The sequence below is a fragment of the Ranitomeya variabilis genome, chromosome 2, assembly GCF_051348905.1.
Source record: "Ranitomeya variabilis isolate aRanVar5 chromosome 2, aRanVar5.hap1, whole genome shotgun sequence".
Classification (NCBI taxonomy): Eukaryota; Metazoa; Chordata; class Amphibia; order Anura; family Dendrobatidae; genus Ranitomeya; species Ranitomeya variabilis.
The window spans coordinates 852,560,430-852,574,314 of record NC_135233.1 but is presented as its reverse complement, the minus strand read 5'-3'; the positions used below and the strand labels follow the sequence as shown (position 1 = coordinate 852,574,314).

Genomic DNA, 13,885 nt, shown 5'->3' with positions numbered 1-13,885 from the left:
TTCTGAAGGATACAACAAGTACCTATGTTTTTTCACGCACTGTGTGTCCGTGCAAAACTCATGGAGACATGTCTGTACCAAGTAAATCTACAAGTCTATGGGTCCATGAAAAACACACAGCACATGGATGGCATTCATGCACCCTCTCTATGCTGTCCGTGTTTAACATTGCAAAGTATAGGACAAGATTTTTAGTTTTTCTTTCTTTATCCATATGTGAAAAACATTGATGAAACACTAGTGACTCACTGACCGAACACTGAAGACACATGGACCCAAAGCACTGATGACACCAGGGCCAGATGTCAAACCTGTACAGATCTCATATTGATGACCTATTCATTAATGTGTTATCATATCCTAACAGTTAAAAGTGTAATTTATATGTTCATTGTACCCATTCATTGTAATCATTCCAACCTTACCATTGTTATTGCAGACAAACACCTACCAAGCTGTGTTAGTCACAGACGGCATCTTCTCTTTCTGCCTGATGCGATATGCTGATGGAGGAATGAACTGGAGTTATAACTCACTTCCCAATTATTACTTACCGAAAATGGGCTACTTCAGGTATAATGCTTGTGCACTATAGCAGTGTGATATGTAACAGAGAGAGCTTAGTTTCCAATAGTTTGTATAACGCCAATGTGCATCTCTTTTCTGACTTGATCATGTTACCATCCATTTAAAAGAGATTATTCATAAATAGTCAAATGCCGAATCCATGAATGGATAGCTACTAGTGATGAGCGAATAATAATGCTTGGATAAGGTGTTATCTGAGCATTCTCGTGTGCTAACTGAGGTACTTCGGCATGCTCGAATTATATGTTCAAGTCCGTAGCTACATGTCTCACGGCTGTTAGACTGCTGCAACACACGCAGGAATTGCCTACCAAACAGGCAATCCCTGCATGTGTTGCGGTTGTTGCACTTGAACATATCTTTTGGACACGCCAAAGACTTTCGGGTAGCACACGAGCATGCTCAGATGATACCTTATCCGAGCAGGTCCGCTCATCACTAATAGCTACAAGTTGGAATAATAATACAACTAACAGAGGGATTAAAAAATAAGTAAAGGAAAGGTTAAACTTTTAGTAGGTGTTACATCTTAACCCATTACTTGCCAAATTTAAATTTTTACAAGTACGGATTTTTCAGAAAAGGGCATCCCAATATTCATTTAAAAATGACAATGACATGATGTCCTATTTTGAAAACATTCATTTTACAAACACAACACAAAAAATTGGACCTAATTATAAAAATTATAAAATCTTAGTTGCTAGAAGCTAAAGATTAGGCATCCCCAAAAAAGGACATTGGTAGATAATGGGTTAAATCAATATAATCCCACATAGGCATAATATGATAACAAAATAATCCAAAAATAGGCTGGGAAGCTATAACCAAACTTCTTGGAATTAAGGGTTAATTTGTATCTGTTTTATTTCCGCATCAGGCTGGTGACACCACATCAACCATCAACATGGGTTTTATATCACTATAAAATATTCACAAAGCTCAGTCACTGTGTACTTTAACAACTTTATCACTGCTAGTAAAAATATTGGATCCAATTGTCATTAGATCATAGTGTTAAAGGGGTTGGGCGCCTTGTGTATAATTTATAAAGTTTGTCAGGGACATGATTTTATGGCACTTACTAATATATAAGAATTACAGTTTCTCCTCCTTTTCTTATTTGTGCCACCTTCCTCAGAAAACTGCTTAGCTTTCATATCCTGTTGTATTGATATGTGACTAGTTCTGTCCATCAGCTTACTCTAACTGAAAATCACTTCACAAGAGAAACTTTTTATTATTGGAGTAATGGACAGGTCTGGTCACATGTTCCTACATCGGCAGCCATATTGTGGACAGGAGAGCTGTGCAGTTTGTGAGTAACGCTACAGTGACAAATGCAGAAAGAGAAAGTGTAATACTTATGTATCAGTAAGTGCCACAAATCATGTCCCCAACACAAAACATACAATGATCAACCTCTTTAACCCTTTTCTAACATCAGACTTAATAATCCGATCATGTGCCCTGGGCCTATTTGACTAGGATTATTACATCATCATGATTGCCCGCGCACACATGTGGTGTGCACGTGATTGCTGTTGAGTGTTAGATGATTCTGACAGCTGACACCCAGCACTAAATGTCAGGAGTGGTCAAGCACTGTTCACAGCACTCTAACCCCCTGAATGCTGTTATCAAAAGTGATCGCAGCATTCCAGGAGCCAGAAGATCATTGCCATGGTGACCCGATGACGTCATGCCTAGTGTTGAGCGATACCGTCCGATACTTGAAAGTATCGGTATCGGAAAGTATCGGTCGATACCGGCAAAGTATCGGATCCAATCCGATACCGATACCCGATACCAATACAAGTCAATGGGACTCAAGTATCGGACGGTATTCCTGATGGTTCCCAGGGTCTGAAGGAGAGGAAACTCTCCTTCAGGCCCTGGGATCCATATAAATGTGTAAAAGAAAGAATTAAAATAAAAAATATCGCTATACTCACCTGTCCGACGCAGCCTGGACCTCAGCGAGGGAACCGGCAGCGTTGTTTGTTTAAAATTCGCGCTTTTACTTGGTTACGTGAAGTCCCGGCTTGTGATTGGTCAGGGCGGCCATGTTGCCGGGACGCGGACCAATCACAGCAAGCCGTGACGAAATTACGTCACGGCTTGCTGTGATTGGTCCGCGTCCCGGCAACATGGCCGCCATTAACCAATCACAAGCCGTGACGTCACGGGAGGCTGGACACGCGCGCTTTTTAAAAAGCGCGCGTGTCCAGCCTCCAGTGACGTCCCGGCTTATGATTGGTCACGGCGCCATGTTGCCGGGACGCGGACCAATCACAGCAAGCCGTGACGAAATTATGTCACGGCTTGCTGTGATTGGTCCGCGTCCCGGCAACATGGCCGCCATTAACCAATCACAAGCCGTGACGTCACGGGAGGCTGGACACGCGCGCTTTTTAAAATGGGCGCGTGTCCAGCCTCCCGTGACGTCCCGGCTTGTGATTGGTTGCGCCGCGGTCAACCAATCACAAGCCGGGAGGCTGGACACGCGCGCATTTTAAAATTTTAAAATGGGCGCGTGTCCAGCCTCCCGTGACGTCCCGGCTTGTGATTGGTTGCGCCGCGGTCAACCAATCACAAGCCGGGAGGCTGGACACGCGCGCGTGTTTAAAATTTTAAAATGCGCGCGTGTCCAGCCTCCCGGCTTGTGATTGGTTGATCGCGGCGCAACCAATCACAAGCCGGGACGTCACGGGAGGCTGGACACGCGCCCATTTTAAAATGCGCGCGTGTCCAGCCTCCCGTGACGTCACGGCTTGTGATTGGTTGCGTCTCCCATGTGACTGCGACGCAACCAATCACAAAGCCGGGACGTAATTTTAAAATCCTTAAGGACCTGAAATTACGTCACGGCTTGCTGTGATTGGTTGCGTCGCCCATGTGACTGCGACGCAACCAATCACAACGCCGGAACGTAATTTTAAAATCCTGAAGGACCTGAAATTACGTCACGGCTTGCTGTGATTGGTTGCGTCCCGGTCACATGGGCGGCACGCAACCAATCACAAGCCGGGACTCACGTAAAGGAAAGAAAAGCGCAAATTTTAAACAAAGAACGCTGCCGCTTCCCTCGGTAAGGTGCAGGCTGCGTTGGAGAGGTGAGTATAGCAATATTTTTTATTTTAATTCTCTCTTTTACACATTTTTACATTAATGTTGTTTCGATACCGATACCCGATATCACAAAAATATCGGATCTCGGTATCGGAATTCCGATACAGCAAGTATCGGCCGATACCCGATACTTGCAGTATCGGAATGCTCAACACTAGTCATGACAACATCCTGGTCACCAGAGCTAGAAGAATTGCATGATCAGCAACTTTTTCTGTCAAAAAATGATAGTCCCATAGTGGGACAAAGTAAAAAAGGTTAAAAACTATTTTTTTAATCTTTGTAATAATATTTTTTTTAAACATCAAAAGATATTGCATCAATAATTAAATATTGTATGAAAAAAATCTAAACAATGAAAGTACACATATTTGGTATACCATGTCGGTAATGACCCGACATATAAAACTGTCCCAACTAGTTAATCCCTTTAGTGAATACCATAAAAAATAAATAAAAAACAATGCTTTATAATAAGACCCCTGAACCTAAAGTGGAATAAAACGCAATAAAAAAGATATATATTAATAAATATGGTACCGTTGAAAACGCCATCTTGTCCTGCAAATAACAAGTCACCATACATCTCCATCAGCAGAAAAATAAAAAAGTAATAGCTCTCAGAATAAAGCGATGCAAAAGTAATTATTTTTTCTGTAAAATAGTTTTTGTTATGTAAAAGTGCCAAAATATAAAAAAATAGTGATGAGAGAGCATGCTCACCACTACTTGGAGCTCGCCGATTCTTTCCCGGGTTGCTTGGCAGGAGCTCTGGTCCCCGCCCTGCAAGTTTGGTGCTCTGTAGAGAGCCAATGAACACGCAGAGATTGTATGCAACTCACTGTAATGCCGCAGCCCTTTTTAGTTATGGCATTGCAGTGACTGGCTGGCCACACAGCGTCATCAGGTCTATATCAGACCTGGCACCGCCATACTCGTCTGTTATGATCCCAATGGTAGAGGATCTCAAGGTTTTCAGCAAAGTCTGCAAACATAAAAAACCAGCTCATAGGGAGGTGGTAACTGAGCTGACCGCATACCTGATCCTAACCCACAACTAATAGCAGCCGGGGAACGTACCTACGTTGGTTCTAGACGTCTCGCGCCAGCCGGAGAACTAACTAACCCTTTCAGGGAAAATCAGACCTCACTTGCCTCAAGAGAAAGGTACCCCAAAGTAAAGACACGCCCCCAACAAATAATAACGGTGAGGTAAGAAGAAAGGACAAACGTAAGTATGAACTAGATTCAGCAAAGAGAGGCCCACTATATAATAGCAGAAATATAGAAAGCGGACTTATGCGGTCAGCGAAAAACCCTACAAAAATATCCACGCTGAATATCCAAGAACCCCCGCACCGACTAACGGTGTGGGGGGAGAATATCAGCCCCCTTAGAGCTTCCAGCAAAATCAGGAATCACATTATGAACAAGCTGGACAAAAAACAAAACAATACAAATGAACAAAAATAAGAAAGCAGGACTTAGCTTATCTTGCAAAAATCAGGACCAGTAGACAGGAGCAACCAGACAAGGACTGATTACATTGATGCCAGGCAATGGACTAAGAATCCAGGAAGTTTAAATAGGAACACCCAGGGTCTAACGAACCAGGTGACTACCAACCTGGGGAAAGACAATCCAAGGCCATACCGCTAGTGACCACAAGAGGGAGCCAAAAAGTATAGTTCACAACACTCGTCACAGTCTGCTTCGGATTGAGGCAGTGTAGGGAGAGTTGCTGCTGAGCTAGGGAGAAATTTGTTTGCTTTGTACTTCGTGTGGGTATACCATGTACAATACACATATCCTTCTCAACTAACAGTCCTTCTGAGGACTAATAATTGTTGCATAGATATTAGTGCTAGGCAGGAAGGCAGACAGTGTATGTGGCAGACTGCAGTGCATATAGCAAGAGGGTCCATTCAAGTTCCGTCTGCTGCTATTAAAGTTATTTCTAGACATAGCCCCAGGTATCAGGGGCCAGGAATAATTTTTTTACAGGCCAGCTATTTACAACAGTGGTTTGTCCGTCACATGGATCAAAGATAAAAATTGCACTCAAAATTCAGCCATTTCTGGCCTACTGTACCTTTAAATTTTGTTGCAGTGTGTTAGCGAAGTTATTGACACAAGTTTGCTGGTACAAATAATTAACCACACTCCAGGTACAGTGACTTGCAAAAGTATTTGGCCCCCTGGAACTTTTCAACATTTTCCCACATATCATGCTTCAAACATAAAGATATCAAATGTAAATTTATTGTGAAGAATCAACAACAAGTGGAACACAATTGTAAAGTTGAAGGAAATGTATTTTTTTTTTAATTTTTGTGGAAATTCAAAAACTGAAAAGTGGGGTGTGCAATATTATTCAGCCCATTTAACTTACTACTTTGTTGCGCCACCTTTTGCTGCGATTACAGCTGCAAGTCGCTTGGGGTATGTCTCTATCCGTTTTGTACATCGAGAGATAGAAATTCTTGCCCATTCTTCCTTGGCAAACAGCTTGAGCTCAGTGAGGTTTGATGGAGATCGTTTGTGAACAGCAGTTTTCAGCTCTTTCCACAGATTCTCGATTGGATTGAGGTCTGGACTTTGATTTGGCCATTCTAACACCTGGATACGTTTATTTGTGAACCATTCCATTGTAGATTTTGCTTTATGTTTGGGATCATTATCTTGTTGAAAGACAAATCTCCGTCCCAGTCTCAGGTCTTTTACAGACTACAACAGGTTTTCTTCAAGAATGGTCCTGTATTTGGCTCCATCCATCTTCCCATCAATTTTATCCATCTTCCTTTTCCCTGCTGAAGAAAATCAGGCCTAAACCATGATGCTGCCACCACCATGTTTGACATTGGGGATGGTGTGTTCAGAGTGATGAGCTGTGTTGCCTTTACTCCAAACACACATTTGGCATTGTTGCCAAAAAGTTCGATTTTGGTTTCATCTGACCAGAGCACCTTCTTCCACATATTTGGTGTGTTTCCCAGGTGGCTTGTTGCAAACTTTAAACAAAACTTTTTATGGATATCTTTGAGAAATGGCTTTCTTCTTGCCACGCTTCCATAAAGGCCAGATTTCTGCAGTGTACGACTGATTGTTGTCCTATGGACAGAGTGTTCCACCTCAGCTGTAGATCTCTGCAGTTCATCCAGAGTGATCATGGGTCTCTTGGCTGCATCTGTGATGAGTTTTCTCCTTGTTTGAGACAAAAGTTTAAAGGGACAGCCGGGTCTTGGTAGATTTGCAGTGGTATGATACTCCTTCCATTTCAATATGATCGATTGCACAGTGCTCCTTGGGATGTTTAAAGTTTTGAAAATCATTTTGTATCCAAATCCAGCTTTAAACTTTTCCACAACAGAATCACGGACCTGCCTGTTGTGTTCTTTGGTCTTCATGATGCTCTCTGTGCTTCAAACAGAACCCTGAGTTTATCACAGAGCAGGCGCATTTATACAGAGACTTGATTACACACAGGTGGATTATATTTATCATCATTAGGCATTTAGGACAACATTGGATCATTCTGAGATCCACAATGAACTTCTGGAGTGAGTATGCTGAACTGAAAATAAAGGGGCCGAATAATATTGCACGCCTCACTTTTCAGTTTTTGAATTTCCCAAAAAATTTAAAATAACCAATACATTTCGTTCAACTTCACAATTGTGTTACACTTGTTGTTGATTTTTCGCAAAAAATTTACATTTGGTATCTTTCTGTTTGAAGCATGATATGTGGGAAAATGTTGAAAAGTTCCAGGGTGCCGAATACTTTCGCAAGGCACTGTATTTCCAACAGTGGTTTGTCCGTCACATGGATCAGAGATAAAAATTATGCTCCAAATTCAGCCATTAGTAGTGCAGGAAAATATTGTGCTCCATTTAAAATGGCCAGGGCATGTGTCAAGGGACGGGGATCTGGACGTGATGGTGCATGCAGAGGCCAAGGCCGTGGCCGTGGGAATGCTGAAATTGTGCGACAACAAACACCTACATCTTTTCGCCCTACCTTCCTGTCCCAATTACTAGTGTACCGCAGCACACCACTATTGATCCCAATGAAGTGTCAAAAGTTTGTGGTTTGGATAGCAGATAACGCTTCAGTCACTTTGCCACCATCAGCACCTCCATGTCTTCCACACGGTCAAGTCTCAGTAGCCGTAAGTCTAAACCGCATATTCCTCACCCTGATCCTCCTTCCTCCCACCATGCTGAGTGCCCAGAGACAAATGATCCCACACTTGGACACTTCGAAGAGCTGTTCACTTTTCCTTTTAGAGATTCGGGCCTCTCGCCCCGTCCACTTGAAACGGGGCAAGAGGAGATCGCATGTAGCGATGCCCAAATATTTGAGCAGCCATGATCACATGAAGGAAACAGTGGGAAAGTGTCACAAGAGTTGGACAATGATGAAACACAATTGCCAGAAAGTCAGGAGGAGGACCATGGTGCGGAAGTGGAAGAGAAAGCGATGGATGATATAGCAACTAACCCAAGCTGGCAGGAGAACATGCAGAGCGAGAACAGCAGCACATGGGGGGAGGGATGCGTAGCACCCCAACAGGCAGGAAGAAGCAGTGTGGTAGACTGCAGACAGAAGGCTGGCAAACGTTCCCTGTAACACCAACATGACAGAAGTTGCCAGTCCAACTGTTAGGTCTTCCCAAGTCTGGTTTTTAAAGACTCTGCCGATAACCTCAAAAAGGCCATTTGCACCACCTGCCAGGCCAGCATCAGCAGGGGTAGCGAAACTACCAGCCTGTCACCACCAGCATGATCAGGCACATGGCAGGCAAGCACTCGACTTTGTGGGCCGAACCCAAGGATCCAGGAACAGTGTCTGCGGGTGACACCACTGCTTTTCTCACTGTTGTGTGTGCAAGCCAATCCCCTGTCCATGGTGCATGGAAAGAAGCCTCCTGCCCTGCACCTGTCGTTCCGCTCTGCTCTCACTTTGTGGCTCCACTCTGCTCTTGGTATGTGCTTCTGCTCTGCTCTCGCTCAGTGGCTCCGCTCTGCGGTCCTGCTCTGCTTTGCTCTGCCCCCGCTCTGTGGTCCTACTCTGCTCTGCCCCGCCGCTCCTTGTAGTTCTGTCCTGCTCAACTCCTTGCAGTTCTACCCTGCTCAGCTCCTTGTGGTTCTGCTCTGCTCTCGTTCTGCACCTTTCAAGCCTCTGTCCATGTTCCTGTTCTTCCTGAATCAGTCCCTGCTCCTACAGTCTGAAGAGGTCCCTACCTGTTCCCATATACCACTGATTCCTGTCCGTGTTCCTATTCTTCCTGAATCAGTCCCTGCTCCTACAGTATGAACAGGTCCCTTCCTGTTCCGATATACCACTGATATCTGTCTGTGTTCCTGTTCTTCCTTAATCAGTCCCTGCTCCTCCAGTGTGTACCAGTTTCTACCTGTTCCCATATACCACTCACACCTGCCCGTGTTCCTGTGCCTACCAAGTCAGTTCCCGTCCCTTCTGTCCCAGTCGTGCCCATCCGTGCATTGGGTGACAATGAGGAGGTGGAGGAGGAGGAAGAACAGGAGCTAGTTTCATGTGTTATAGATGGTACTACCTGTACAACTGTCATACCATCTGTTCAGCGTGGATGGCCTGAGGACAGGGAGAAGGAGGAGAGCATGGCCAGTCATCCTCTTGGTGTGGACACAGAAGTCTTTCCTGTCTGCAGTCTGGCATGAATGGCTGAGTTTAAATTATGCTGCCTTTCCCGTGACCCTCACATTCTCAAAAGTTTGGTGACAGTCATTACTGGTTGGTGACACTTCTAGACCCATGCTACAAGGAGAACTTTCTATCTCTTATCCTCGAGGCGGACAGGTCCACTAAAATGGGGCAGTACCAGCGGGGCTTTGTTGCAGAATTAATAATAAAATTCCTATCTGAAAACGCTGGTGGCAGAGGTCACAGTTTGTTGGTCCACCAAGGAGTACAGGCAAGATAGACACAACTCCAAACCAGCAGAGGCGGGGAAACAATGGCAAAGTTCTGGGAGAGTTTTCTCAGACCCTCCCATCGCACAGGCCCTGAGGTGCGGGGTACTCTAACAAGGAGTGCAACGTTTTGGAAGATGCTGAGGGAGTACCTTGCTGACCGTACCAACATCCTCTGGGATTCCTCTGTGCCTTATAATTATTGGGTATCCAAGCAGGACACGTGGCATGAACTGTCTTTCTATGATTTGGAGGTCCTGGCCTGCCCTGCCGCTAGCGTTTTGTCAGAGCGGGTTTTTAGTGCCGATGGTGGAATTATAACTGATAAGTGTATCTGCTTGTCAACTGAAAATGCTGACAGGCTGACACATAAAAATGAACAAGGGCTGGATTGGACCAGACTTCTCAACACCACTGAACTCAAATCCAGTGTCTTTTTTTTGGGAGGTCTATTCCCATGAACCTCTTCGCACGCACACATGGGTATATGATTCCTGATTTTGGCTATTTGCTGTGGTCCTCCTCTTTCTCCTCATTCTCATCTTACACCACCATATCACCAGGGTGACCGTGGTCCATGATGCAACACCGACAATTTTTTAAAGGGTGATTATGATACCTGTAAAAAAAATGGTATACAGTATGTTCATGTATACCCCCCAGGGGCAAATGCTTGTCAGCCCACACACTTAGTGCATGGGTAGTACAAGTAGAGGAGACCAGCTCCTTTCCAATGGGAACAATTTTTTATGAGGCCCTCCTCCACGTCTCTTCCAAGGGGCATTGGAGTGCCTCCAAATTATTGGCAGCCCTTGCATTCATTGCATAGGCAAACGCTATGGGAGACCCACTTCCTAATAATGGGAGCATTGTTTCATGAGGCCCTCCTCTACGTCTCTTCAAAGGGGCATTGGAGTGCCTCCAAGTTTTTGGCAGATCTTGCATTCACTGCATAGGCAAACACTATGGGAGGCCCACTTCCTAATAATGGGAACATTGTTTTCAGGAGGCCCTCCTGCAAGTCTCTTCAAAAGGGTACTGGGTGCATCTAAATCTTGGGAAGGCCTTGCATTTACTGCATAGGCAATCATTATGGGAGAACAACTTCCTAGTAATGGGAACATTGTTTTCAGGAGGCTCTCCTGAACATCTCATCAAAGGGGTATTATGGTGTGTCCAAATTTTTAGCAGCACTTGCATTCACTGCATAGGCAAACAGTATGGGAGACCCACTTCTTAATAATGGGAACATTGTTTTCAGGAGGTCCTGTCTTCAAAGGGGTAAGGTAGTGCTGTGAGAGGCAGAGCCAGGGTCGTAGTCATGGCTGAATATATCTGGTTAAACGTGCCTTGGCCACCCATCACTTATAAACAATGTCCCTTTTCTTAAATACCTTATGCTGCACCCTCTGCACTGTCAGGGTCCCATCGGGGCTGTTGAAGTTCGGCTGCTGGTGTTGAGCACAAAGACACAGAGTCCATTTCCAACTTTAAATGAAGAACTTTACTTGGTTTCAATCGCAGCACATCCACATCAGTTACAGCATCAACACAGAGTACAACATCGTTCACATCCTTTACTTTCCTTGTGTCTTCACTTACTTATCCCAGGGTTTCCCCGGGATGTACCAACCCGTTTGGTACTGCTGTGTCCTCCCTGTCCAGCATGACTACTGATGTTCCATCGTCTGTTTCGCACCAGACATAAGGACATCTGCCAAAGTAAAAAGCTGCCACATGTTGGAGCGACCAGCATCTTCATCCTGTTTCAATTCCTTAGCTGTAACTTTCTGACCCACTGGCAGTGGACGTCTGAGCCCTTTTCCTTAAACGTTGCTTAGCTGCTGTGCTGTCCCGGACTATTAAGCATTTCGGGATGCCTGGAGCTCCCTGGACCCCTGAGCTGTATCACCTCCCTGTCTTCACTGAACTGTATTCAGGAAGACCTTTTATCTTATCCCACAGTGATCCCTCCTATGAGTTAACTATATACAGTAATGTGCCCCATCTAGTGTTCCAACTGAGGTACTACACTTTCCCTATAATAAAGTAATGTACATTGTACAGTAGCACATAAAATTATTATTTTATTATTCATTTTTATAGCGCCATTTATTCCATGGCGCTTCACATGTGAAATACGGGGCAAATATAGACAAACACATTAAACATGAGCAAAAACAAGGCACACGGGTACATAAGGAGGGAGGACCCTGCCCGCGAGGGCTCACAGTCTGCAGGGGATGGGTGGTGATACACTAGGAGAGGGTTGAGCTGGTTGTGCGGCGGTTCAGTAGGTTCAGGATCACTGCAGGCTGTAGGCTTGTCGGAAGAGGTGAGTCTTCAGGCTCTTTTTGAAAGTTTCTATGGTAGGCGAGAGTCTGATGTGCTGGGGTAGAGGGTTCCAGAGTATGGGGGAAGCACGGGAGAAGTCTTGGATGCGGTTTTGGGGAGAAGAGATGAGGGGGGAGTAGAGAAGGAGGTCTTGAGAGGATCGGAGGTTGCGTGTTGGTAGGTACCGGGAGATCATGTCACAGATGTATGGAGGAGATAGGTTGTGGATGGCTTTGTAGGTCATTGTGAGGGTTTTGAACTGGAGTCTCTGGGCGATAGGAAGCCAGTGAAGGGCTTGGCATAGGGGAGAGGCTGGGGAATAGCGGGGAGACAGGTAGATTAGTCGAGCAGCAGAGTGTAGGATGGATTGGAGTGGTGCCAGAGTGCTAGAGGGGAGTCCAGAGAGTAGGAGGTTGCAGTAGTCGAGGCGGGAGATGATAAGGGCATGCACTAGTGTTTTTGCGGTGTCGCGGTCAAGTAATGCATGGATCCGGGAAATGTTTTTGAGTTTGAGGCGGCAGGAGGAGGCCAGGGCTTGGATATGTGGCTTGAAAGAGAGGGCAGAGTTGAGGATCACCCCGAGGCACCGGGCATGTGGGACTGGGGAAAGTGAGCAGCCATTGACATTGATGGATAGGTGGGGTGGAGGGGTAGAGTGAGATGGGGGAAAGATGATGAATTCTGTTTTAATAATATAATAATAATTTTTATTTATATAGTGCCAACATATTCCGCAGCGCTTTACAACTTATAGAGGGGACTTGTACAGACAATAGACATTACAGCATAACAGAAATCACAGTTCAAAACAGATACCAGGAGGAATGAGGGCCCTGCTCGCAAGCTTACAAACTATGAGGAAAAGGGGAGACACGAGAGGTGGATGGTAACAATTGCTTTAGTTATTTGGACCAGCCATAGTGTAAGGCTCGGGTGTTCATGTAAAGCTGCATGAACCAGTTAACAGCCTAAGTATGTAGCAGTACAGACACAGAGGCTATTGACTGCATAAAGTGTATGAGAACACGATGCAAGGAACCTGATTATGTGTTTTTGGTTGTTTTTTTTTTTTTCTATTTTTAATAGGCCACACAGGGATAGTTAGGTTAATGCGTTGAGGCGGTAGCCAGTCTGAACAAATGTGTTTTTAGGGCACGCTTAAAACTGTGGGGATTGGGGATTAATCATATTAACCTAGGTAGTGCTTTCCAAAAAATCGGCGCAGCACGTGTAAAGTCTTGGAGACGGGAGTGGGATGTTCTGATTATTGAGGATGCTAACCTGAGGTCATTAGTGGAGCGGAGGGCATGGGTAGGGTGGTAGACGGAGACCAGAGAGGAGATGTAGGGTGGTGCTGAGCCATGGAGTGCTTTGTGGATGAGGGTAGTAGTTTTGTACTGGATTCTGGAGTGGATGGGTAGCCAGTGTAATGACTGGCACAAGGTAGAGGCATCGGTGTAACGGTTGGTGAGGAATATGATCCTGGCAGCAGCATTCAGGACAGATTGGAGCGGGGAGAGTTTGGTAAGAGGGAGGCCGATTAGTAGAGAGTTACAATAGTCCAGACGAGAATGAATAAGTGAAACAGTGAGAGTTTTTGCAGAGTCGAAAGTAAGAAAAGGGCGAATTCTAGAAATGTTTTTGAGATGCAGATAAGAAGAGCGAGCCAGTGATTGGATGTGGGGGGTGAATGAAAGCTCGGAATCAAGAATGACCCCAAGGCAGCGGGCATGTTGCTTGGGAGTAATGGTGGAACTGCACACGGAGATGGCAATGTGAGGCAAAGGTAGGTTAGTAGAGGGAGAGAACATGAGGAGTTCAGTTTTTGACAGGTTCAGTTTCAGATAGAGGGAGGACATGATGTTAGAGACAGCGGT

The 13,885-nt window shown here is 45.1% G+C and overlaps 1 protein-coding gene across 13 annotated transcripts in view; it reads left to right on the top strand.

Annotated features, from left to right (window-relative positions):
• The window catches only part of LOC143808019 (uncharacterized), a 428,145-nt gene that overhangs the window by 59,784 nt on the left and 354,476 nt on the right, over positions 1–13,885 (top strand). For all 13 annotated transcript variants that reach the window (XM_077290233.1, XM_077290228.1, XM_077290231.1 and 10 more), the window contains exon 13: positions 440–573. In XM_077290233.1, coding sequence (XP_077146348.1) covers positions 440–573 — 134 coding nt within the window. The remainder of the gene's footprint in view (positions 1–439; positions 574–13,885) is intronic.